The sequence below is a fragment of the Petaurus breviceps genome, unplaced genomic scaffold (assembly GCF_028583685.1).
Source record: "Petaurus breviceps papuanus isolate PSGF00001 unplaced genomic scaffold, PetGlider_PUasm1.0 90977, whole genome shotgun sequence".
In the NCBI taxonomy this organism is placed as follows: Eukaryota; Metazoa; Chordata; class Mammalia; order Diprotodontia; family Petauridae; genus Petaurus; species Petaurus breviceps.
The window spans coordinates 19,968,633-19,994,352 of record NW_027187391.1 but is presented as its reverse complement, the minus strand read 5'-3'; the positions used below and the strand labels follow the sequence as shown (position 1 = coordinate 19,994,352).

Below are 25,720 nucleotides of genomic sequence, written 5' to 3'. Positions count from 1 at the left end.
TTTAAAATAAAAATAGTTTAAGGAAAATTTTAAAGCATTAATTTGCTCAAAAAACCTGCTGCAAAGATGCTATTTTCTGTGACAAGAAAATACTGCACGATTCCCACATGTTATCTTTCCCAGGTGAGTATAAGGTCAAATTACGTATACACGTGTGTTCTGAATTATTTGGTTATAACTACTACATATTAAATAACTTGGCTTTTTAAGACAGTCTCTGGAGCATAATTTTATACTCTTTCTCTCTACCTAGTATCACCAGTATGTAAATGAACAGACTCTGACTGGCTGATAGGAAAAGCATACCAACACTTCCTCATCCATTCTTATATAAACCTATTAGCACTCTCTACAAATCACAGCTCCAGAGATGGTGCTTTTGCTGTGTTCCCTACTTTGTGCCTTAGCTGGCTATGTTTCTGCTTTTTCAGTAGAAACTTCAAATCTCACAGATCTCTATCCTCCACTTTGGAAGGAATGTCCTGGCCAGTTAAGTGATTACAGAGTAGAGGATGGTGTGTATACCATTAATCCATGGCTATATCCTGAAAGGATGGGCATGTACAAAATCTTAGTTACATTTACAGCTGAATATTTTAAAAGATTTGCACCAAATAATGAAAGAAACATTTTATGGGGACTGCCTTTGCAGCATGGATGGCAATATCAAACAGGTAAGAATAAGCTTATTTAGTGGAAGGGCACTTCTAATGCAGCCAAGGAACTGCAAGGGGATTGAAACTTAATGTGTTATGAAATTGACTCATCGTCATCAACACTGATTGTTAAAGACTGAGTGCTTACTGTATGTGAGACACTGGGAGTTGCTGAGCATATAAAAAGTCATGGATTTGAGGACAATACAACTGGTTTAATTACTGGCTCAGTCACCTATTACCTATGTGACTTTTGTCATGTGACCTTTCTGGCCTTCAGGTTCATCATCTATAATGAAGGGCTTGGAACAGATGACCTCTGTGGTATCTTCTAGTCTAAATATAACAGGTCATTCATATCTTTATCTATAAAGTGAGAGGGTTATACAAGATAATTTCTTGACATTCCAGCTATAGATTTTTTGTGCAGAAACTGAAATTTCTAACTTTCATTTATGGTTTATATGGTTTACAAAGTGCTTTCCCTACAATACTTTATTTGATCCTCATCACCACTCTGAAGCAGGAAGGATGTTTCATTATCATGATTTTACAGATGAAGAAACTCAGGTTCAAGTGACTAGCTCAATGCCAGATGAGTAAGTATTTAAAACCAGGTCCTGTGATTCCACACCTATCTATAGCACACCACCTGCCAGAGTGTTTCACTCTTACTGGTGAGACAAGAAATGGACATACAATGCAAAATTAAGTAAATATGCCAAAATGAAGGACAGTTAGGTGGCTCAGTGGATAGAGCACCGGGCTTGGAATTGGGAAGACTCATTCATAAGTTCAAATCCAACCCCAGACACTTACTAGCTGTGTGATCTTTGGCGAGTTTCTTAACCCTATTTGCCTCAGTTTCCTCACCTGTAAAATGAGTTGGAGAAGGAAATGGCAAATCACTCTAGGACCTTTGCCAAGAAAACTCCAAATGGGGTCATGAAGAGTTACATATAACTGAAACAACTGAACAACAACAAAATAAAAATGCAAAAATTGAAGGCACTATCTGCTGTACCAAAAAGAGTACTTTTGGATTTCAGAAAATGGAACAACAATGAAAAACTGGGGGAATTCAAAGAAGATGCCGTAGAAATTACCAAGGAGCTAGGCCTTGAAGGAAGAGGGCCTTGGATAAGTGAAAAGAAATAGTGGAAAGGATCCCAGGCAGGACTAAAGAACAGGAATGGAGATGGCATTTTCAGGAAATAGCATGTCAATTTGCCAGGGCATCATGTTTATATAAGGATGGCAATGGGTGTTGAATTAGTAGAAGCTAAGGAGGAAATTTTGGAGACCCTTGTCATTGTTGTTGTTGGTCTGGCTCTCATGAAGGCTCTTAAATATTAGGCAAAGGAGACCAACTCAATCATATAGTGTTATGGAATGGATTTGGTTTCAGAGAATCTGTTTTTTTTAATCCACCACTCTTACCTACTTCCTAGATTATCTTGAGTAAGTCGTGAAAGCTCTCAAACTCAATTTCCTCCTCTACAAAATGAAGCAATTGACCTGGATGATCTCTAAGGTCTATACCAGCTCTGATAACCTGAAAATTGACATGAGCAGAGATCTTCTCTCTCCAACTTCCTTTTTCTTTCTCCCCACACCTTACAATGCATATCTACCATATTAACATTCAATGATATGGAATCATGAAAAGAATTTAACACAAACAATGCTAACGAATACCTAGATATAATTTTTTTTTCTAGAGCTCATTTTCCTAAATTTGTAGGAAATGTGGCTATCCACTTCTCAATGGGTGAGAATAACCAAATTAGTCTATAATTTGACTTGTATTTCTCCTAAATCAATACCCTATCTATCAAACATAGACATCAAAAAGAAGAGTCATTATGATCATATTAAATTAAAATAACTCCTCCACCCAACATACATTGGCCAGATAAAAATTACTTTTGACTTCCATTTATTTTGTCAAAATAAAAAATATACTCTTTTTTAGGTAATTCTTTTGACTGATTGGGAATATTTGATGTATGTTCATTGATTTAAGGAGGCATTTTACAATATTTACCCACTTATGTTTTAGACTGTAGCCAGCAATAGGTTATTGACAGATTAGTGAGCCAAATGGTGGACAAGTTTAATTAACTGAAACGTTGACAATTCTCTATTGGTTTTCAGCCTTTAACAATTAACTTCCCATCTTTGCATTCATTCAGTTAGTATTATTGAGTACAGGGAGCCATCTCCAGTCATCCTGCTCTATATCTTACCACTGGACCCAGATGGCTCTGGAGGAGAAAGTGAGGCTGGTGACTTTTTACAGCTCTCCCTCATTTAAGTTGAACTCACTTGTAAGTCATGGCATCATCTTCCTTATTTCAAGAATGAAGGACAATCAACAACAATGACAACAACAACAATTACTGAACACATCAACTACAAGAAAAAGAAATCTATTAACCAATCATTGCAGTTATTGTGTATGTGCTATGTCAGTATTTTAAAAAGACAAAAACACTAGTTTAGACCGGAAGAGCACTTTAAGGTTTACTGTTTCACAAATTCTTATCTGTCACTATAATCTCTATTTTGTCCCAGGGAAGATTGTTATGCTAGAGTGGGAGATTTGCTCCAAGGAAGGAAAATTTAAAGAATCGATTTATTGTTCAATCATTTCAGTTAGTCCAACTCTTCCTGACCCCTTTTGTGGTTTTCTTGGCAAAGATTCTAGAGAGTTTTGTCATTTCTTTCTCCAGCTCACTTTTACAGATGAGGAACTGAGGCAAGCGGGGTTAAGTGACTTGCCCAGGATCACACAGCTAGTGAGTGCCTGAAGTCAAATTTGAATTCAGGAAGATTAGTCCTCCTGACTCAGGGGTCAGCAGCACTCTATCCACTGTACCATGTAGTGTCCTTAAAGGATCAACAGGGAGTTCAATGGAAAGAGCCCTAAACTTTATGAATATGAATTCTGGTACCTCCAAGATCTTTTGATATTTGAATTGTAGACAGGCAACTGGATTTCAGTCTATCTCTGCCATTTACTAGTTTTGTAAACTTGGACAAAGTCACTTCAGTTCTCTTTTCCTTATTTTATTTTTTTATGCAACAGATGAATTCCCTGGGAGATGATGGGGAGGTGGGAGAGGAAACAGGGCAGAGAAGAGGACAGAGCCTTGACTTTCTGGGAATGCCTCTTTAGGATTTACCTTTCCTTGAATGCTTTGATTTCCCCAAATGTCTAAACTTTCCTTGAGATGAGAGAGGTAAATAACTGAGGTTTTGTAGTGTACCCTTCTTTCTTAGCTGCTTATCCTGAATCATGATGCCAAAGGTACATTCTCTGCAAGAGCCAGTGCATGGGGCATCTCCATAAGAAGACAAATTTTAACAGTTATAGTCTCTTACTTCTCCAATGAAATAAGAGTTGGTTTTTTCATCTCTTTTCTGGGGACAATACTTGAGCGTTATAGCAGCACAGGGTTCATTCTGGCATTTTTTTCTTTCTATTTGCAGCATTATAGTTATTATCTTCATTGTTTTTTTCCTAGTTCTACTGACTTAACTCTATGTCCATTCATATAAATTTATCAAGGTTTCTCTAAATTCTGCATACTTGTCATTTCCATTTCTCTCCACCAATATGACCAACTAACTTAGTTCCAGTCCCTGCCATTTCTTACCCATTCCATACCCTCATAATCCTTAACTGCACCCTCTCTATAGGTTTCTTTCTTACTCACTACAAACATGGCCATTTTTCCTCTATTCTCAAAAAACCCTCTCACTGGATCTAGCCATCCCTATTAGCTAATATCCCATACCTCTCCTCTTCTTTGTGGCTAAACTCTTTGAAAAGGCCCTATCCATTATGTGTCTCCACTTCTTTACATCTTCTCTTCTTAACTCTTTGCAGTTTCTTCTTTCTGACTGTTTCTTTTTTCTTTCTTTTGCTGGATTTTCATCCCTGTCATACCCACTAACTGTGTGGACACTCCAAGGCTCTATCCTGGGCCCCTCTTCTCTCCTCCCTCGAAACCATTTCACTCAGTGATCTCATTGATTTACATAATTTCAATTATCATCTCTGTACAGATGACTGTCAGAGTTATTTGTCCAGGCTCACATCTCCAACTGCCTATTAGACATCTCAAATTGGTTGTCACTTTGACATCTTAAACACAATCTGTCACAACTACAAATCATTATTTTTCCCCAAAACTCTTTCCTTTTCTAACATCCCTAAAAGTACCCAAAAGGGTACTGTTGGGGGTAGTGCTCAAAAGAATATCACCAGCTACATTCTGGGTCACCCAAGCTCATAACTTAGGTATCATTTTGTATCACCATCTATCTTCCAATTCACCCAAACTTACGACCTAGGTATAATTTATTCTCTTCCAGACAGATTAGCTGATCCTACCAGTGAGACTAACTGTGGCAGGGAAAACGGAAACAAGACATGCATTTCTGTGGACAGCTGGTGGGCCTGTAAGTACATTTGAATATTCAAAGAATAAACTAGTGCCTTTTAAAAAAGTATCAATTCTCTCCACAATCTTAGTGGCCAGGTTATCATTTAAGAAAAAAAAAATATTTTCTGGGCACATAAGACTATATTGCAGCACCATCTTGTGGCCATCATGCCACATTCTCAGCTATGACAATGACAAGTGCAGCTGAAATTTCCTAACTTGGGGAATTCCCCCTCTTTTTCTTGACCAATTGGCCCAAAAAACTTCTTAGGGTGGTATGGCATATTTCCAAACTTTGCTGGATTGTAGATGAAGTGAGAGAGGAGAAGTGTGAAACATGAAAAGCACTTTGGCTTCTCAATTTAAAGCTTTTCAAGAAATATTTGTTAACAACAATGATAGGATATACATACCGTGTTTCCCCGATAATAAGACCTATCCCGAAAATAAGCCCTCCCCTTACTGTGTAAGATTCCTCTAAAATAAGCCCTCCCCCGAAAATAAGCCCTATTGAGATTGCTACTGTAGTGAAGGTGATCCCCTGCGCTACACGCTACACGCTACATTACGGTACCCTCTGTATGCACCGTTCCCCCCACCCCCGTGAAACACATGCCACGCTCCGAGCTGCATCCAATCAGAGCTGCAGCAGTGAGTGCGTCATCCTGTTCTTCCCCAGTGATTTGCTTACTGAATAAAGGTACATCTTTTTGTACACATTTACCTGTTTATTAAAATTGCTGTCAATGTTCATTAAAATAAGCCCTCCCCTGAAAATAAGCCCTCTGGTGTTTTTCTGTCCAAAAAAAAAATAATAAGACAGTGTCTTATTATCGGGGAAACACAGTATGTAGTTCTTTAAGCTTAGCAAGGAACTTTATATATATAGTCTCATATTAAGCACCTACTAAGTACAAGACACTGCTTTAGCTGTTGAAAAAGAAGTAATATTTAGGATTTTAAAAAGAAACAATGTAACAGTCTCTGACCTCAGGAATCTTATATTCTATGGTTTAGGGATGGGCATGTCCCAAGTAATAAATATAATTCAAGGTTCACAGTAATGAGAGGGAATGAGAAAGTGAGACAAGTGTACTAGGGAATTTTGAAGGAGAGAATGTTTTCAGCTGGGGAAAAGGAGAAAGGAGATAGCTCCTACACCTTAGAGATGTACCTTTCTTTAAGAAAAATGGCACCTTGAAGAAAGATAAGGATTCTGAAAGGCAGAAAAAAGGGAAAGGAAAAGTACATTCTAAGAGTGCCAAAAATCTATACAAATATCAAGGAGCATAAGGAGTGAAAAAGAGGCATATGACTTTACAAATTAGGAAATTCTTGGTTATCATTAAGAAAGTAGTTCCAAAAGATTTCAGGGGTCAGAACCCTAATTATATGGAGTTAAAGAGTGGTAAGGAAGAAATGAAGGCAATGAATTTAGGATATATGTTATTTGGAGGAATTTAATAGTTAAGAGGAAGAGAAATAGAATCATAATTTGAGGGCATGGAAAACATCAAGTGAATAATAGAGGAGATGTGCTTGTTGGTAGGCAGCAGGGAAGGATCTAGTCAAGAGAGATTCAAGATTGAGAGTAGGGATAGGTCAGGGAACAAAAGATTCAATATTGTGGGACATCAGAGGTGATGAGATTCAGGGCAAAGGTAGAGGAGTTGACCTTGCAATGAAAAAAAGTCCATGTTTTCCTAAGAGACAAGTGTAAAAGATCAGAAGACAAGCAAAGATAAAGTGGAGTGCTGAGGTCTAGTCTGAGTGTTCTAGCAGAAATTAGGCAGCATGGCAAAATGAACAGAAAACTAGTCTAGGATTCAGGAAGACCTACACACATCTGTATGAGAGCCTAAATAAGTCACTCAACCACTCAGTGTTCTAGACAAGTCTCTTAGGTCTGCACAGCAGAGAGTTTCCTCATTTGGGAATTTCTTATTTCATTAAAATTATAGGTCTGGTTCTTATCCCTTATTTGTAGAGGAGATGGGGGACCTCGAGAAATAAAGCCTTAATTTTCCCACCATGTAGAATGGTTGGTACTGGGGGCTTAACCAAGGAAGAGAAGGTTGGAGCAGTTGCTTTAGGGATTAAAATAGATAATTAATTAGGGAGAAATGGTAAAAAAAAATTATTAAGCACCGACTGTATACCAGGCAGTATGGACTGGGGATACAAAAAGAGGCAAAAGAAATTTCCTTCTTTCAAGGAGCATTACAGTCCAATAGGGGAAACAATATATAAACACGTATGTGCAAACAAGGCATATACAGGGTAAATAAGAAAAATAAAGGAAGGAAACCACTTGAATTAATAAAGTTTGGAAAAGGATTCTTATGGAGATGAAATTTTAGTTAGAAGGCAGGGAAGTCAGTCAGTGAAGATGAGGAGGGAGAGCATTCCAGGCATGGAGCAGAGCCAGAGAAAATGCCCACAGCTGAGAGATGGAATATCTTGTTTGTGGAACAGCCAAGAAGCCAATGTCACTGGATCAGAGAGTGCGTGTTGAGGAGTAAGGTGTAAAAAACCTGAAAAGGTAGGAGGGGGGTTAGGTTACAAAGGGCTTTGATTGCCAAACAGAAAATTTTGTATTTTTTTCCTGAGAGTGATGAGCAGTCACTGGATTGTGTTGAGTGGGGGATGGCATAGTTGGACTTCTGCTTTAGGAAAAAATTTTGGTGGCTGAATGGAGGATGGATCATAGTAGGGAGACTTAAGGCAGGCATATGCCTCAACAATGAGCAGGCTCATTCAATAGTCCAAATGAGCTGATGTACCAGAGTGAGGGCAATGTCAGAGGACAGAGGGAGGCACATTTGAGAGAGGTTACCAAGATGAAATAGGCAGACTTAGCAATGGATTAGATATGGGGGGAGGGGTGAATAGGAGGAGTCAAGAATGGTACCTATGATGACAACTGAAAGGCACTGGGAGATATGAGGTTGGAGACTGGGCCAATATAACAGACTTGAGAATCATCAGCATAAAAGACAGACAATATATAAGGACAAGAGTTATCAGGGATAGAAGGATCAAGTGAGAGCTTTTTGAGAATGTGGGTGACGTGGGCGTGTTTACAGGTAATAGAGAAAGAGTCAGAAAATAAGGAGAGTTTGGAAATAAGTGATAAAGTGGGAGATGACAGAGGGACTAATCTATTGGAGGATATGGGATGGAATGGGATCACTTGTGCAGGTAAAGGGATTAGCCTTGATAGGGAGGAAGACCACCTTTTCATGTGAGATGGGTGAAGGAGGAGATAGTGGCCAAAGGTATCTGAGTGATATGAGGAAGAGGGAAAAAGAGGTAGCTTATGGTGAATGGCTTCACTATTTTCTGTGAAATATGATTTTTCTTGGTAACAGTGACTTCATAGTTGAGATTGGATAAAGTTCAGTTTTCAAGAACCCAGTAAGCATGGTGATGTGATTTTGTCCAATTCAAAAGCTTAGGAATATATAGAAAAGGCAGACTTTGGTATAATTTGGCTTGGTATATGGGAATCCTAGTGATAGAACAAGGAGGCAGGGAATTGAAGGCTAGAAAACATTGTGTAATTGAAATGGTTAGTAACTGGTTAAAGACTCTGAAGTGAGAAAAGTGAGACTAGGTCATGGTTAGGATAGAGAAGAGATAAGAAGAGTGAGACATAGAAAGATATGGAAGGGGGCAGCCAGGTAGCACAGCTTGTAAGAATCCCCAGGCTCAGACACTTAAGCACCCACCCAGAAACACCTGGCCGTGTAACCTTGAGCAAGTTACTTAACCTAATTGCTTAGGGGCGGCCAGGTGGCTCAGCGAGTAAGAGCACCGGCTCCAGTGTCAGGATGACCTGGATCAAATCCGGGCTCAGATACTCAGCACCACACCCAGAAATAACTGGCCGTGTAACATTGAGCAAGTTACTTCACCCCAATTGCTTTAAAAAAAAAAACAACAACAGAACAAGATATGGAAGGACAGGGACTCAGTGAAGAAATCTGTTTTCCTTGACTATGCATTTTTGTTACAAAGAATGTGTTTTATTTTTTTTCTTTCATCTTCAATATGGTAGGTGATGGGAAAGAGAAAAAATAGATCTATATTAATTTAAAAAATAAAATTTAATATAAAAGGAAATTGTAGAGTTCATAATCTTGGATGTGATTCAATTATGAGTGATGAAACCTAAAATAGGATGTTTCTTCCAAGTTGCTATTGTTAGAGTAAAGCTAAATGTCACAAGAATTGAAAAGGATGATTTTGGAATCAAGGATGTCAGAGGGGATAATGTGTGTGTATATGTATTCAAGTCTTCAGTTAGAGGTTTTATTAGAGGGAGACTCTGAACCAGGTGCTGAATTCCTTAAGAAAGGAAGGAAACTACTGCCTTGAAGGCCAATAGTTCACAGCAACTAGGATTGAATTATCTAGATGAAGGAATTGAACCCCAAATCAAGAGAAATTGCTTAGATGTGATGTCAGAGGGGTTATCTATAAGAACTGGTGGGAAACAAGTGGTATAGCTACTTTTCCTCCTGGCTTAGTCTGTGAGGAAAAAGAAAGGGCAACCAGCACTGGACAGGATGTTTTCTAGGAGACCCCGGTTTCCATAAGCACAAGGTAGAAAGAGTATGAAAAGAAACTGAAAATTAAAAGTCAATTTCTTAGAGATCAAGCAAGGATTCCAAATGATACAGAAGAGAAGGGTGGCAAAAAAATCAAAGGAACAGGGGAGCTAGTGCTACAGTAAGAGAGGAAGGCAGAAACTTAAGAGGCAGAATCTTTGAATCACTGGGTTTAGGGGAGCAGGAGATACAAGTTTTCCAGCCATAAAACTGAGAAAGAAGAGTTTGGAGGCCCTATGTTATGGAGAACTTTGATGATGATGATGTAGGATGACATTGTTCTTCTCTAAATACCAGGTAGTCAAAAGTAGAAATTTGATCCAGAGGTCTGGCTCCCCAGAGACCAGACTGAACTCATATATCACATTAGCTCAATGTTTTATTTATATCCCTAAGACAAATGAGGATGAGGTATACCCAAAAGATATCTCACACTTGGAACATGTATACATGCATGTAACATACTTAGTTCTGTATCAGGCCTGGGTTTTGGGGCCTTAGTCTATTTGGGCATTCAGTCTTGTGTCTGAAAGTTTCAGTCAGGGCCACACTAAGCCTTTGCAATTGCTCCCTCAGATTACAGTTTTTCAGATGCTAATCATGGTGATGCTCTAATAGACTAGTGACTATAGGAACGAAGAAGAAAAGTTGAGCCTAATAAATATTATAGAGAAAAAATTGGTAGGACTTGGTAATCGATCAAATTGAGGAGAGACTAAGTGAAATTAGTCAGAAATCATCCCAAGATTGAATCCTTCTAAGACTAGTAATGCAGTAGGATGTCTGTAAGAAAGAGAAATTTTTGAAGAGGGGAATATAATACGTATTATTTCCACAGGTTTTTTTGGTGGCAGTGCAGATCCAAGTGGAAAGATAAACAACTAGAAATACTGTACTGGAATTTTATAGATTTTAATTTTATAACCTAGCCCCTTTGTTTCAGAAATTAAAATTTGGCTATAGCCACTTTCCTAGTTTGGAATATTTTGTCATTTGCATTAAGTTTATTATTAGTAATAATCCAATAAGTGAAGCATACAGCTTCACTACTGTACAGTTGTGTTTACTTAAGTTATCTATAATCACCTTTACTACATGGTTAATTCTTTGGTCTTGTATCAATAGCAAAGTATATTAGTTCTAATAACAGTCAGTATTCCTTCCACAGGCATGAATTACTATCTGTGCGTACTACCCTTCTTTGGTGCAGTTGAGGCTGGAGTATTAGGGATCTCATCAGACCAAGTGAAACTTTCGCCACCACCAAAGGACCAGACGCTTTTCTGTTATAGTGTTACTGCTTGTCGTTTAACCTTCCCAGAGGTTATGACAAAATGGAATACGTTTTTTCAGGTTTAAAAATATTTCTACTACTCTTGGGGTAAGGTTTCCTATCTCTTTCTTGCACTGGGGATAGTTTACTTGCTGCTTTCAAATTCTGCAGGAATAGAAAGGCATCTTTTAAAAGGAGCACAGCATCTTTTTTCTTCAGTAATACTGTATTGGCCCATGCTTTTTCTAGGGCTCTTGAACAATTCAATAGTTGTTTTTTTTTTTTTTTTGCATTCCTAGTACAACCGTGAAGCATCTTTCTCTTCCACCTCTGAGGAAACAGACAACTATCATGATCCTCATCCCTGCCCCCAACCACATTAAATACACACTTTAGTTAACAAGTATGATTGAGTAATGAGATGTCCTTTTTAACTCAATATTGTGGTAAATTGTGGGCCAATTACTGCTATTGTAGGACCAGGGAATCTTCCCTAGAATAGTGGGGCTGCTTATTCCTGTTATTTTCATCAAAGATCTTGTAGTAGCTGGTTAAATTAACATGTGGCCATCCAAATCAGTCATGAAATATCCTCAAGAAGAGTGTCAGAGTAGAAGGTAGACATGGCTTGTATTTGATAATGAAATGATAAACTTATAATTCTAGATACCTAGTCTACTTCTTTGGATTTTGATGTGATTAAAATGATACTATTTGTTCCTTTCTATTTTAATATTCATGAATTTTTAAAGGAAGTTCAAAACTTAATAATTTTTAAAATTGTGATTTAATCCTGGATAATTTGAGGAGAAAGGAAGATAAGGAAATAAGAATTAATTAAGCTCCATGTCATTACTATATGCCAGACACTGTGCTAAGTGGTTTATAAATATTATCTCATTTAATGTAGGTGCTATTATTATATCCATTTTACAGTTGAGCAAACTGTGGCAAACAGTTTAGTGACTTTCCCAAGGTCATAGAGCTAGCAGGTGTCAGATTTGAATTCGGGTTTTTTTTTTCTGATTCCATGCCCACAGTTCTATCTACAGTGCCATCTAGCTGCCTCTAGAAATGTAAAAATGTTGGAACTTGGACTACTTAATGTTCCTAGTTAATTTCTTCCAGATGTATTAGCTCTAGAAACTATGTCCTCCTCTCCTTTTAAATCCTGTGCTCCCGTGATCTTTCTTGCTTCTTAATTTTTGCCTAACTATTAAAACAGTTTTCCCTTCTTGGCTTAGCAAGCAAAGAAACCTTCTAAAAGCTTGGATGACTTACTGAAATACTTATGGGATGCACACATAGCAACCATTGCAGCAGCCAAAAACATTTTTGAAAATAGGTAAGAATTCATCCATTTTTATTGAGTGCCATGCTTTACATCTGATGCCTAAGCAAAGTTTCAATCTTACTCTATTTAATTATTCTAGAGATCCTTCCATGAATTTATTAATGCAACACCATTTTGGGAACATAATTGTTAGCATTTATATAACAAAATAACATCACTAACAACAAGCAGAAACACCACATTTAGACTCTTGGCATCTTAATACCTGATAGTCTATGTGAGGAAGAGACCATAACAATAAAGGAGAAAAAGATGATGATGCAGATGGATCAGAACAAGTAAACATAGAAGAAATCTCTTCTGGAGGTAGCATAATTCTGAAAGAATGGAGAGGTCAAATCTCCATGTATCTGAAAGAAGAAAAGATCTGAATGGTTGGAAAAATAGTGTAGATGATATTACCATCAGAAAAAAGGGTGACTGAGAGAGAACATCAAAAATTATTGGCTCATGTACCTACTTTATAATTCTGTGAAATTTTTATGACATACATTTATTGACTTATTGAGACTGGTCTTGACAAAAAATTCAGAAAAGAGCTGACAAACTTGTGAAGGTAATTTTCTAAAGTCATTTATATCTATATAGTCATAAAATTGGTCAAAACTTTCAGAAAATACAAGATATCACTACATTTTGCATTGATCTTTTTAACAGTTTTACCCAGTAAGGCAAAACCCAACCTAGAGGGATTTCCTCCAACAAAATGTTTCTAATTTATTTTATAAAATCTTGTGAGATTCCTCAATAGGTGTGACATTAGAAGTAACTTTGTTCGAAGACTTTCTGATAATCAGTATAAGGGAAGACATAAACAATATGTTTGGAGCCAAATCCAAAAAGAAAAAAGATTATCTCTACCTTTATATTCTCTTGTTTGCAGATGACCTTGTGTTAACTGAATCAAAACACAGAATACCACTGAACCTCCTAAATGAGCTCTACGCACATTTCAGGAAGTCCTTTGAGGAGATTTTATGGCAGGATGTGGACAAGATTTGTACAGAATGAAGAGGCATTGAGGAGTAATGGCAGAAAATGTTCTGGGCCGAAAGTCAGAAAATATCTAGGTTCAAATACTAGCTCCTACATTACTCACTATGTGGCCACATGTGGCCCTTAATTTCTCTGACCTTCAATTTCCATATCTGTAATAATATAGAATTGAGATAGGGAGTAGAATCATTATTTCTTTTTTTTTTTTGCTTTTTGGAGGGCAATTGGGGTTAAGTGACTTGCCTAAGGTCACACAGCTAGTTTTTGTGTTAAGTGTCTGAGGCTATATCCGAACTCAGGTCTTCCTGACTCCAGGGCCAGTGCTCTACTCACTGCACCACCTAGTCACCCCTAGAATCATTATTTCATTTGCATAGTGAACTCCTTGATGAGAAAATGCCCTCAACCCATGTGGGTTAGCACATCCTCTGAAATTTAAAGTCTTAAAGATTTGTCTAGGGTCACATAGCCAGGATGAAAAGGGGTTGGGATTTAAGCCTAGATCTTCCAGGCTTTGAGCAAGTTCTTTATTCACTCTGCTTCAGTATACTATACTTCAGTATATATAATATTTGTTTGTTTGTGTGTGTGTGTTATGCAGTATTTCTGGCCTCATTTTAAAGATATGTACATTAAGATTCAGAAAGGTTAAGAGAAGTGTCAGCCTTCTCCTGATTCTGCAGTATTTCTGGCCTCATTTTAAAGATATGTACATTAAGATTCAGAAAGGTTAAGAGAAGTGTCAGCCTTCTCCTGATTCTGCTACTCCATATGACTTCCTTAATCCCTTGCAATCTGGCTTCCAGAAGACCTTTTACTGGTCTGGATCCAGTTGCTCCTTTTCAACCTACATCCACGTGCATTTGGTACTAAATGAATGAATGAAGCACATCAGTTATGCCCAAGTCACCAAGTCCACACCATAGCCTTTAACAAGCAATTTGTCTCTGACTTTCAGGAGATGGAGCATGAGTAAGAGGTATTTATAAAGTATCAAATAGGATAATAAAATTAGTCCTATGGCTCTAGAGTTAGAAGGAATCTTTGAGGTCACCTAGTTCAATCTTACCATTTTAAAGATAAGGAAATTAAAGCTGGGAGAGGTTGTAACTTGCTTAAGATCACACTGTAGTAAGTGATAAAGCTGGGATTCAAACTCAATCCGGTGATTCCAAATTCAGTGCTCTTTCATCATGCTGACTCAGTTCCAAAAACATAGGAATCTTGGGGAAAAGCTGGCTTTCGAAGAACACTAAGACTAACACAGACTTCTAGGAACAAACAATGCATCACCATTTGGGGAGCAGAGTTGTTAGCATTTATATAACAAAATAACATCATTGACAATAAGTGGAAATACCACATTTAGACTCTGGCATCATAATACCTGATAGTCTATGTGAGGAAGTGACCATAACAGTAAAGGAGACAAAGGATACGTTTTCAAGGGCATACTGCCCACCCAGGCTTACTCTGCCAGTGAGTATCAGCTTACTCTTAAAATAGGATTTTTTAAAGGACCAGATCTGAAATTTCCTTGGTATAGGAAATTCCCTCTACAAACGCAGTTGGTGTGCTTTGCAACTTATAGTGACACCCAGAGTCACAGTCAGTCAGTATGTGTCAGAGATCAGATTTCAACCAGGTCTTTCTGAATCTACATCTGCTCTTCTGTCTTCTACAGTTGATAATAGGAGTAATCTTCTTATATTTGAATTAATAGGGATACACTCAGTGACTAGTCAGGAAATGATGATGCTGCACTTAGGAAGTTACTGGAAGAAGTAAGAGGAAATGGAATCTAGGACACAGAAAGCCTTTAAGGACACCTCTTTTCATGAGAAAATAAACATGAGAGAAGGAGTATAGATAATGGGTAAATTTTAAGGTTGGAAAAGGAGGGAGTTTGTGATTTATTAGCTCAAACTCCTTGAGTAAAGGGGGCTACATTACTAAGAAAGGAAATGTGACAAAAGTAAACTGGGGCTGAGGATGGAATCTGGGGCTTAAGCAGGTTTAAGAAAGTTACCATGAGGCGTGTGCTTAGAAATCAACAAATTAATAAAAGTATTAATTTTTAAGATGAAGACCCAGGTAAAGTTACAAAGAATAGCATGAATTTGTATGTAGCCTGGTTTTCATAGGTTTGTACCAATGTTTTAGTAATGTGAATTTCCTGGGAAACAGGCTATTGGCAAGAATGCTCATATTTGAAGCAGTTTTTCAAAAATGGCAGTTAAACGTCAGGAACACAGGGGTGGCTAGGTGGCGCAGTGAATAGAGCACCAGCCCTGGAGTCAGGAGGACATGAATTCAAATCCAGCCTCAGACATTTAACACAAAAACTAGCTGTGTGACCTTGGGCAAGTTACTTAACCCAAATTGCCCTCCAAAAGCAAAGAAAGTCAGGAACTCTTCCTTTTTTTTGGGGGGGGGGGAAGGAACACTTTCTTAATAACATTGAAGAAGAGGAAGCACTGAAATCACAATAAATACTTAGTATAATGAGAGGAAAAACAAATCACACTTTCGGAATATTAGAGATGATATGTATTTAAGTCCCTAACTCTAAATGTTAACTTTTTAATGTTTTTCTTTTAGAAGTCTATATTTCCCCAAACCAGAGACAGATTTTGCAATAAGTTGGAGCACTGCTGTGGATTATATTGCTGCAATCCACTTTGAAACAAATTTGAAGAAAACTGTTAAATTCCAGAAGTCTCTGCCCCCAAGACTGCTCAAACCTGATGATCGTCCCCTTTTCATTAAGGATTTCACTGATTCCCAGAACACAGTCTTGTTTTTGCTTAATCTTCTAGAAAAATTGGATGAAGATTCAGGTCAGTAGCTGAAGTGTCAATGCTTATTTTATTGTGTGTTCCTTTACCCAAGTCTCACTTGGATTTCTTAGCATGTCTTGAAAGTGATAGCAGAGTGGCCAAGATTATGCCAGTGGTCCCCTGGCTCTGAATAGCAAGGTTCTAACAAGCTGGAAAGGTTTCAGGTATGAGTCTGAAACTACCAATAGGTTGATAAGCAAATGTTGGTATTTCTTGTCTTGACAATTAATGAAGGCTATCTACTAAATCATGAGGGTTAGGGTGGAGAGGTGATCTGTAGAGATGAAGGAAGTGCCCACATCAATAAAATCACAGATCTTTTAAATTATTGAAGTATAAGGTTCACACATGTAGGGAGCATCAAGAATCAACTTAGAACAGGGGCAAGAGAATGAGATTTGGAATCAGAATATCTGGTTTCAAGTCCTGTCTCTTCTCTCTTCTAAGTTGTGGGACCTTGGATAAGTCAATTAACCTCTCTGAGCCTGAGATTGTATATCTGTAATATGAAATCACTTCTATCTCTGATTCTGTGATATTCTGTTAGTTATAGACAGAAGCTATTAAAGACAGACAAATCATTTCTATTTTAAAGACCTCTAGGGAAGGAAAGCCTATAACTTAAAATTTGTTCTATACTAGGTCTACAAAACTTTTCTTAAAATGAAAAAGAGGATTGATCTGTCTTTCTTACTCTTTTTAGCTTAGTTTTTGGGGTTTTGTTTTTGCCATTTAACAGCAAAACCTATTCTAAATGAGTATTTTTAAAGTAAACTAGTAGCTATACCAGGAAAGCAAAGACAACCTGCACCAAAAACTTATGCATTCCTAATGAGTTTGTTGAAAGACAGGCTTTAGAATGTTCTGGATAAAGAAAGGGAGGTTACCCAGTGGTTAGAGCACTGAGTCTAGAGTCAGAGATCTGACTTCAAGTAGAGCTTCATACATTTACTGACAGAGTGATCTTAAGCAAGTCACTTAAACTCTGTCTGCCTCAGTTTCCTCAACTATAAAATGGGGAGAAAATTGCACCTAGCAGAGTTATTGTGAGGACAAAAGCAGTTATTTGTAAAGCATTTAATATACTACCTGGCATATGGTAGGCAGTTAATAAATGTTTGTTCCCCTTTATTCTTGCAGATATGGGGATACCATGAGTGTCTGATTTTGTGTGTTGAGTTGGGTCTCAATTAGCTATAAGGGCCACCACCTATGGTGGCAGCTCAGGGATAGCAGCTCTTAAGACAGCTTTTCAGCTTTTCCTTATTATGTAGGAAAGGTGCCCTTAAAATGTATTTAATGACATTCTACCAGTTTTCCTCACATCCTAAGGATTCCAAGGCTATGAATGTCAGGAAAGCAAGGTATGATGTTATCTCAGCTGCCAGATGTATGCTTTAGGATCTTTGAATATTTAAAACTGACTAAAAGATAGGGTAAAGGAGGAAGAAGAGATCAGAAGATAACTAATGGAAATGGTAGGCTTGGGTCATCAGGCAACCCACCAATAGTTTTTAAGTCTGTAGTCTGTGACAGGAATGTTACAAAGACAATTAGGATGTCCCTGATCTCAAGGAGTCTAAGAGTAAGCTAGCTTGAGTTTAAATTTTGATATGAATAATCTATAAAATTGAGTGTCAGGAATTGATTTTAAATTCACATTGAAGGCCCACAATATTTAAAATTAAGTGAGCTCCACAATAATTGTATATTAATGATAGCCTTCACTGGCAAGTACCTACAATATTGAAATAGCATTTTATATATTTTTCCAATTAAACTAGTAACCCCCAACTAATGACACTCCCTCAATTAACCGTCTTTGATTAATATGGCTACCTTGCTAACTTTTTTTTTTTTGCCTTTTGGAGGGCAATTGGGGTTAAGTAACTTGGCCAAGGTTACATGGCTAGTTTTTTTGTGTGGGCGTTAAGTGTCTGAAGCCGGAACCAAACTCAGGTCCTCCCGACTCCAGGGCCGGGGATTTGCTCACTGCACCATCTAGCTATCCCTTCCTTACTAACTATTTATGCATATATTTAACCACCTCTCTACTCTTCTTATTTTTAACTTTTTTTTTTTGGAGAGGAGAAGGTGAAGCAATTGGGGTTAAGTGACTTGCCCAAGGTCACACAGCTAGTAAGTGTGTCAAGTGTCTGAGGCTGGATTTGAAATCACGTCCTCCTGACTTCAGGGTCAGTACACTATTCACTGCACCACCTACCTGCCCCTCCTCTCTACTCTTCTAAAAAAATCATCTGTGACTCCCAACTGCCTCATGAATAGAGTTCAATGTCATAGGCTGAGCCTGACTCATGTTAATTTCTTGATAATTTATATACAATAGTGGAATGAAATGAGAGATGCTAGGTGTTCAGTGGTTAACAAAAGTAGGTATACTTAGCTATACCATAAGAAGGATATTCAACAAGGACACAGCACCTAACTCTGATATATGGGAATCACAATCTGACTAGTAAGGCATGACATGGTGACTTGTAGCCTTGGGATATCTGTCAAGTATGCCCTAAGTCTGCATGAGCAAATCTTTTTTTTTTTTTTTGGTCTTTGTTAATTTGTTTGATTACTTTTAGTTTACAAGATTCAGTTCCACAATCCCTTGAGTTTCAAATTTTCTCCTCTTCCCTCTCCTCCCCTGCCCCTATTGCAGCATGCAATCTATATAGGATCTGCAAATACTTTCACATTAGACATCAGTCAGGTTATCAAGAAGGATTGTAACTGATGGAATAAACGGTGGGAAAGAGGAAACAAAAACAAACAAGAAAAAGAAAGAGGGCAGGTAGTTTATTTCAATCTGCATTCAAATTCAGTTCTTTCTAGTTCTTTCGCTGCAAGTAGACATCTCTTTCCATCATGAGTTTTTTGGAGTTGTCTTATAACCTTGCATTGCTGAAAAGAGTCCAGTCTCTCAAAGCTGGTCATACACATATGTTGTATCTGTAATTGTGTACAAATTTCTCCTGGTTCTGCTCTTCTCACTAAGTATCAGTTTGTATAAGTCTCTCCAGGTAAATACGAAGTCCATCTGCTCCTCATTTCTTATAGCACAATTGTATTCCATTACATTCATATACCACAACTTGTTTGCCATTCCCCAATTGATGGGCATCCCCTTAATTTCCAATTCTTTTCCACCACAAAAGGAACTGCTATAAATATTTTTGTATATAAGGGTCTTCCTCCCACTTCTATGATCTCTTTGGGATACAGCCCTAGAAGTGGTATTGCTGGGTCAAAGGGCATTAAATTATTTATACCTCTTTGGGCATAGTTCCAGATTGCTCTCCAGAATGGTTGGATCAGTTCACAACTCCACCAACAATGCATTAGTGTTCCAATTTTTCCACATCCTCTCCAGCATTTGTCATTTTCCTGTTTTATCATCTTAGCCAATCTGACTGGTGAGATGTAATACCTCAGAATTGTTTTATTTTCATTTCTCTAATCAATGGTGATTTGCAGCATTTTTTCATATGCTTATAGATATCTTTAATTTCATCTTCTGAGAACTGTTTGTTCATATCCTTTGACCATTTATCAATTGGGGAATGACTTGTATTCTTATAGATTTGACTCAATTTTCTGTATATTTTAGAAATGAGGGATTTATTAGAGACATCAGTTATAAAAATTCTTTTCCAATTTCCCACTTCCCTCTTAATCTTGGTTACATTGGCTTTGTTTGTACAGAAACTTTTCAATTTAATGTAATCAAATTATCCATTTTGCATTATATAATGCTCTCTAAATCTTGTTTGGTCATAAAGTCTTCCCTTCTCCTTAAATCTGACAGATAAACTATTCCTTGCTTTCCCAGACTGCTTACAGCCTTTATACCCAGATCATGCACCCATTTAGACTTGATTTTGGTATATGGTATTAGATAATGGTCTATGCCCAGTTTCTGCCATACTATGTTCCAGTTTTCCCAGCAGTTTTTTTTTCAAATAGTGAGTTCTTATCCATAAAACTGGGGTGTTTGGGTTTATTAAACAGTATATTACTATAGTCATTGACTGCTGTGTCTTGCTTACCTAATCTATTCCACTGATCCACTACTCTATTCCTCAGCCAGTACCAAGTAGTTTTGACGACTGCTGCTTTATAATACAGATTAAAATCTTGTATGGCTAGGCATGAGCAAGTTTTCTTTAATGCCTTTAAGGTGCTCAGAAAAGAAAAAACACATTTTTAATGAGCATAAATAATTTTCTCTCCCTTCTACTTCCTATGACATTTTTTTTAAAAAGAAACAAAAAAATCCTTATAGCAAATATACAGTCAAGTAAAATGAATTCCTTAATTTTTGATTGTATGTGTGTGTGTATGTGTGTGATACTGTACCCTAAGTCTATTGACTCTTTGTTAGGAGGTAGATAATGTGTTTCATCATAGATATTCTAGAATCATAGATGGTCATTTTGATTGATCATTGTTTCTAGAGCTTTCCAAGTTGTTTGCCATTGCAGTGTTATTACTGTATAAATCATTCTTCTGGTTCTATTAATTGCATTTTTCATCAGTTTATAGAAGTCCTCAAAATTGTCCATTTTTGTAAATTGATGTCATAGTATAATTTATTCTTCTGGTTCCTCTGACTTAGCATGTATATAGCAACCACTACATGCCAGGCACTGTTCTAAGTATTTCACAAATATTATCTCATTTGAATCTCACAGCAATCCTTTGAGGGATGTGCTGTTATTATCACCCCTATTTTATAGTTGAGGAAACTGAAGCAAAGAGAGGTTAAGTGACTTCCCCAGGGTCACATATATAATAAGTGTCTGAGGCTATTGTTATCTCCATTTACATATGTGGAAACTGAGGTAGACAGAAGTTAAGTGATTTGGCCAGGGTCAAATGGTTCTGAGGTAAATTTTGTTCTCAGTCTTCCTGATTCCAAGTCCTGGACTCTATCTACTATATCATCTTGCTTCATGTAGGACTTTATTTCTTTGATCTTTTGGGCATATAGAGCTAGCAATGGTATAGTTGGGTCAAAGCACAAGCATCATTTAGCAACATTTTTTGTATAATTCCAAATTACTTTCCATAATAATTTTATCCATTCACAGTACATCAATGAACCTATTTTCCAACAGCCTCTCCAAAATTTGTAAATTTCCTTTTCTATCATGTTTGTTAATCTTATGGGTGTAAGGTAGAATCTCAGAATTACTTGAATCTTCATTTCTCTAAGCAGTAGTGATCAGGAGTATTTTTCCATTTGACTATAGATAGCCTGATTTTCTTCCATTGAGAACTGTGTGTTCATACTTTTAGAACATTTAACAGTTGTGAAATGACTTTTATTCTTATAGATTTGAATCAGTTCCATACATATATTGGAAGTGATACCTTTATAAGAAAATTAGGGGCAAAGATTTTTTCCTCATTTATTTCCCTTTTAATCTTAACTTTATTAAAATTTTTTGTGCACAATCATTTCTAATTTTTTGTAATAAAAATTATTAATTTTATCTTCTATGATCCTCTCTATCCCATATTTCTTTATGAATTTTTCCTCTATCCACAGATTTGATAGATTTTCCCCCCCACATTTGTCTGATTTCTTTATGAAGTAACCCTTTATATTCAGGTCATATATTCCTTTGGACCTTATCTTGGTATAAGGTTTGAGATGCTGCGTTAAATCTAATTTTCTCCCATATTTCTGTCCAGATTTTGCTATTTGTCAAGTAATGAGAACTTACGCCAAAGTTTGAGTGTTTGAATGCTAGGATACTTACTTTAGAAAAGAAGCCAAAACAACATGTCACAAAGAATATATACTACAATCAGATTTTACTTTTATCAGGGGAAAAATGTAATTAATCACATTAATAACAAAATGAACAAAAATAATGTGATTATATCAACAAATACAGAAAAAGCTTTTGATAAAATACGACATTCATTATTGTTAAACACTAGAAAGCATAAGGAATAAACGGTCCTTTCCTTAAAATGATAAAATAGTATTTATCTGACACCAAGATTACCATTATATGTAATGAAGATAAACTAGAATCACTTCCCAGGAAATAAGGAATGATACAAGAATGTCCATTGTCACCATTTATGTTTGAAATGGTACTAGAAATATTACCTCTATAAGTAAAACAAGAAAAAGAAATTGAGTGAATAAGCAGAGGTAAAGAAGAAATAAAATTGTCACTTTTTATAGATGATGTGATGATATGATTATAGAGCCCTCCAGAGTCAACTAAAAATTAATTGAAACAATAGCTTCAATAAAATTCCAGGATATAAAATAAATCCACACAAATCATCTGCATTTCTATATTATATCACTAACCCCCAGCAGGAGGAGATAAAAAGAGAAATTCCACTTAAAATTACTATAGAATGTGTAAAATATTTTGAAGTTTACATAATAATATACAGAAAATAACTGTATAAATACAACTAAAACCATTGTTTATACAAATAAAGACCTAAATAATTGTTTAAAAATATATTAATTATACAAAATCACATAGCTAGTTGGTGATATAGTAAAGGTCAATAATGTGATATTTAGCATTATGATTATCTCTATTTGGGTCCTATCCCTATAATAAACTGTAGGCTCCTAGAGAGGGGCAGTCAACTTTAAATTAATTAATTTTGTATCTTCAGTCACAATATATGCCATGTTGTTGAGTAATTTATAGAATCTCTGACCTAAAATATCCCTTAGCAGTGCCAGGGGTCAGGTACGTCCAGCCTGGAGGCCACATGATAGCCTAACCTATGGATAAATGAATGATGATTACTTAATTTCTTATATAATAAATTTACTAGGCCTCCTGTTTCCCAGTATTCCTCCACCATGATCTTGTACATTTGTCTTATTCCTCAACTAGAGAGTGAGATCCTTAATGGCAGAAACTGTCTTATTCATCTTTTTGTCATCCTTTGTGTTTGGGAAAGTATCATAGACATATTTATGTACTCAAATGGGTCTGTGGTCTAATCAATTTGGAAGTTCCCTTTACTGTTAATCAAAATCCACACATCCCTATTCATTCCTTTTGACTCTTGCTCACATCTTCTCAAAAATTTAACAGAAGTTTTCCACCGTATGGGCCAAAGGTCTTCTTCATTTTCTCCTGACATTACAAGGATACCAACAGGTCACTCTGTTCCTTCCTGACATCCTTCACCCTTGCCACTTGACTATTACATTTTCTTTCCTAAATAACATTTTTTTTACTCTGTTTTGTCAGAAGTGTGGGATATGGCAACTAGAACATCCACCAAGCAATAGGGGAACTATGGATATAGTGAGTGAGACTACTTATACCCTTATCAATTTGTAACTTCCCTTTTTAAGCTGCTGTGCCAAAAGAGGCAAGAGCAAATCAGGTCACAGGCAGTTTCCATCTCCCCCCTCCCCCACCTCCTTTTAGGGAAAACTAACCTCTGTTGTGGGGAAATAAGGAACGCTGGTTCTAGCACACATCCTCCAAAGTCCTTCATTATTTATGTTAGTGTGCTCACTTCTCTTATATGCTTTTCCATTTCTTTTCCATGATGAATACTCAATATTTCTTCACTGAAAGAACAACCTTCCAGAAAATTTTAGAGATTGGCTTACCAAAAGAAAGTAACTTACTTCTAATATCAGAGCAGAGAAACTGAACCTTTAATGTCTTGATACTAAAATTGATTTAATTTGAACTGTACATTTTTAGTGATATATGAATTTTACATTTTGACCAATAACTTCTCCATCTCTTTCTTTCCCAGGACACCAACTTTTGACTCTCTTCAGAAATTTGATGAAGTCTCAACTTCTAAGGAAGACAGCAAATAAACTAATGGAACTAATTCTTTAAAATTATAATATATCACCTCAGGAATTGGATATTATTTTTTCAGAATACATATGATTATTCAAATTTGATTTTCCGAGGAAAAGTCATTCCTACAATGGATTTTGACGTCATATTATAATTCTTGTGTCATCTGGTGATTTGGATTTAGATTTTTTTTGTATAATTTGGTTAATGATGTTTGTGCCTTTTTAACTGAATTAATGCTTCCCTGCCTAATTATACCAATCAGTAATTCTTATTTTCTCATTTCTAGCTAATTAAAATGTCTAAAATACAAATGAGATTCTGTCTTATTTATTAATTATGGTGTAATTCAAAAGTAATAAATCAAATCTTCCCTGGATCCAGTTTTTTCCCCCTTTTTTCTTTGTTACCAACAAATTTCCCACAGGATTTTGCAATTGTGTATATTTGAGATGACCAAATTATAAACATTTTTATGTGACAAATGTGTAGGATTTATTGGACTAAAATCACTCTTAAAATGTGATTAAAATAAAATTTGGACATATTTTCCTCATATTTCAGTTCACACCTAAAATTGAATCTTTAAAAATCAGGAATTTGAATGTTAGTTTTCACCAGGAGCAGGAAATATTTTGTACTCCTTTGATTCCCATTACTGGCTTCACTTTTTAATTTAATTTAATTTTTATTTGAAACTTAAACATCAAAAAAGATTTTTTTAATTAAAAAAATTTAAACATTCAAAAATAGATAGAATAAACAAAAAAAAGATTCTATATGAAACCATGAATCTCCATTTTATACCACTTGATTTCTTAAAGTAAATTCCACATATTGCTTTCAAAACTCTTCTGTTTTTCTGTGCTTCATCTAAAATTCCTTCTACTTCTTCCTATGCATTTAAAAATAATTCAATGGGGGCGGCTAGGTAGCACAGTGAATAGAGCACTGGCCCTGGAGTCAGTAGGACCTGAGATCAAATCTAGCCCCAGACACTTAACATACAAACTAGCCATGTGACCTTGGGCAAGTCACTTAACCCCAATTGCCCTCCAAAAAGCAAAAAAAAAAAATAATTCAATGACCCTCTTTTTCCTTGACATGAGTTTTGCTGCCATGACTCTGGCAAACCTCCCAAATGTAAAAGATGAAAGGGAAAAAAATAACTTTTAACAAGTAAGTCAATAAAATGAATCCACAGCATGTCCATATTAAGTTTTTTTTTCCTCGATCGGTCTCCAATCGATCTCCCCCAACCCCAGCACAAACACACCTTGGCCAGAGAAAGTTCTTAAAATTCAGCCTTTTTTTTAACTCTATTCTAGCAGTATCTTTGGTAAAGTCATGGTTAATGTTGATGGCAGTGTTGCATTAGGTGCAGGTCCTGGGGTGTGTGTCCAGCTTGCCTACTGTGGCAAAAAACCCAGGGGTCAAGTGACCTAGGGGCAACATGACCTGGCAAAGGAAACAAAGCAGACAGAAGATTCCAACATTAGACTCCTACTTTGGAGACAAAAAGGAGCAAAGCATGGAACAGGAGGAAGACAGTGAAGTCAGAACTCCTGTACCAAAAGCTTCAAAGAAAAATATGAGCTGGTTACAGGCCATAGAGGACCTTAAGAAGCAGATAAGAGAAGTGAGGAAAAATTGGGAAGAGAAAGGAGAACAATGCAAGAAAATTACAAAATGAGAATCA

At 36.6% G+C, this 25,720-nt stretch overlaps 1 protein-coding gene across 1 annotated transcript; it reads left to right on the top strand.

Annotated features, from left to right (window-relative positions):
• Positions 1 to 370: 370 nt before the first annotated feature.
• Positions 371 to 24,111, top strand: CUNH6orf58 (chromosome unknown C6orf58 homolog). The gene is given in 6 exon segments (XM_069077331.1): positions 371 to 674; positions 5,040 to 5,126; positions 10,892 to 11,076; positions 12,241 to 12,341; positions 15,948 to 16,186; positions 23,969 to 24,111. Coding segments are annotated over 6 exon segments (1,059 nt in total).
• Positions 24,112 to 25,720: the final 1,609 nt, after the last annotated feature.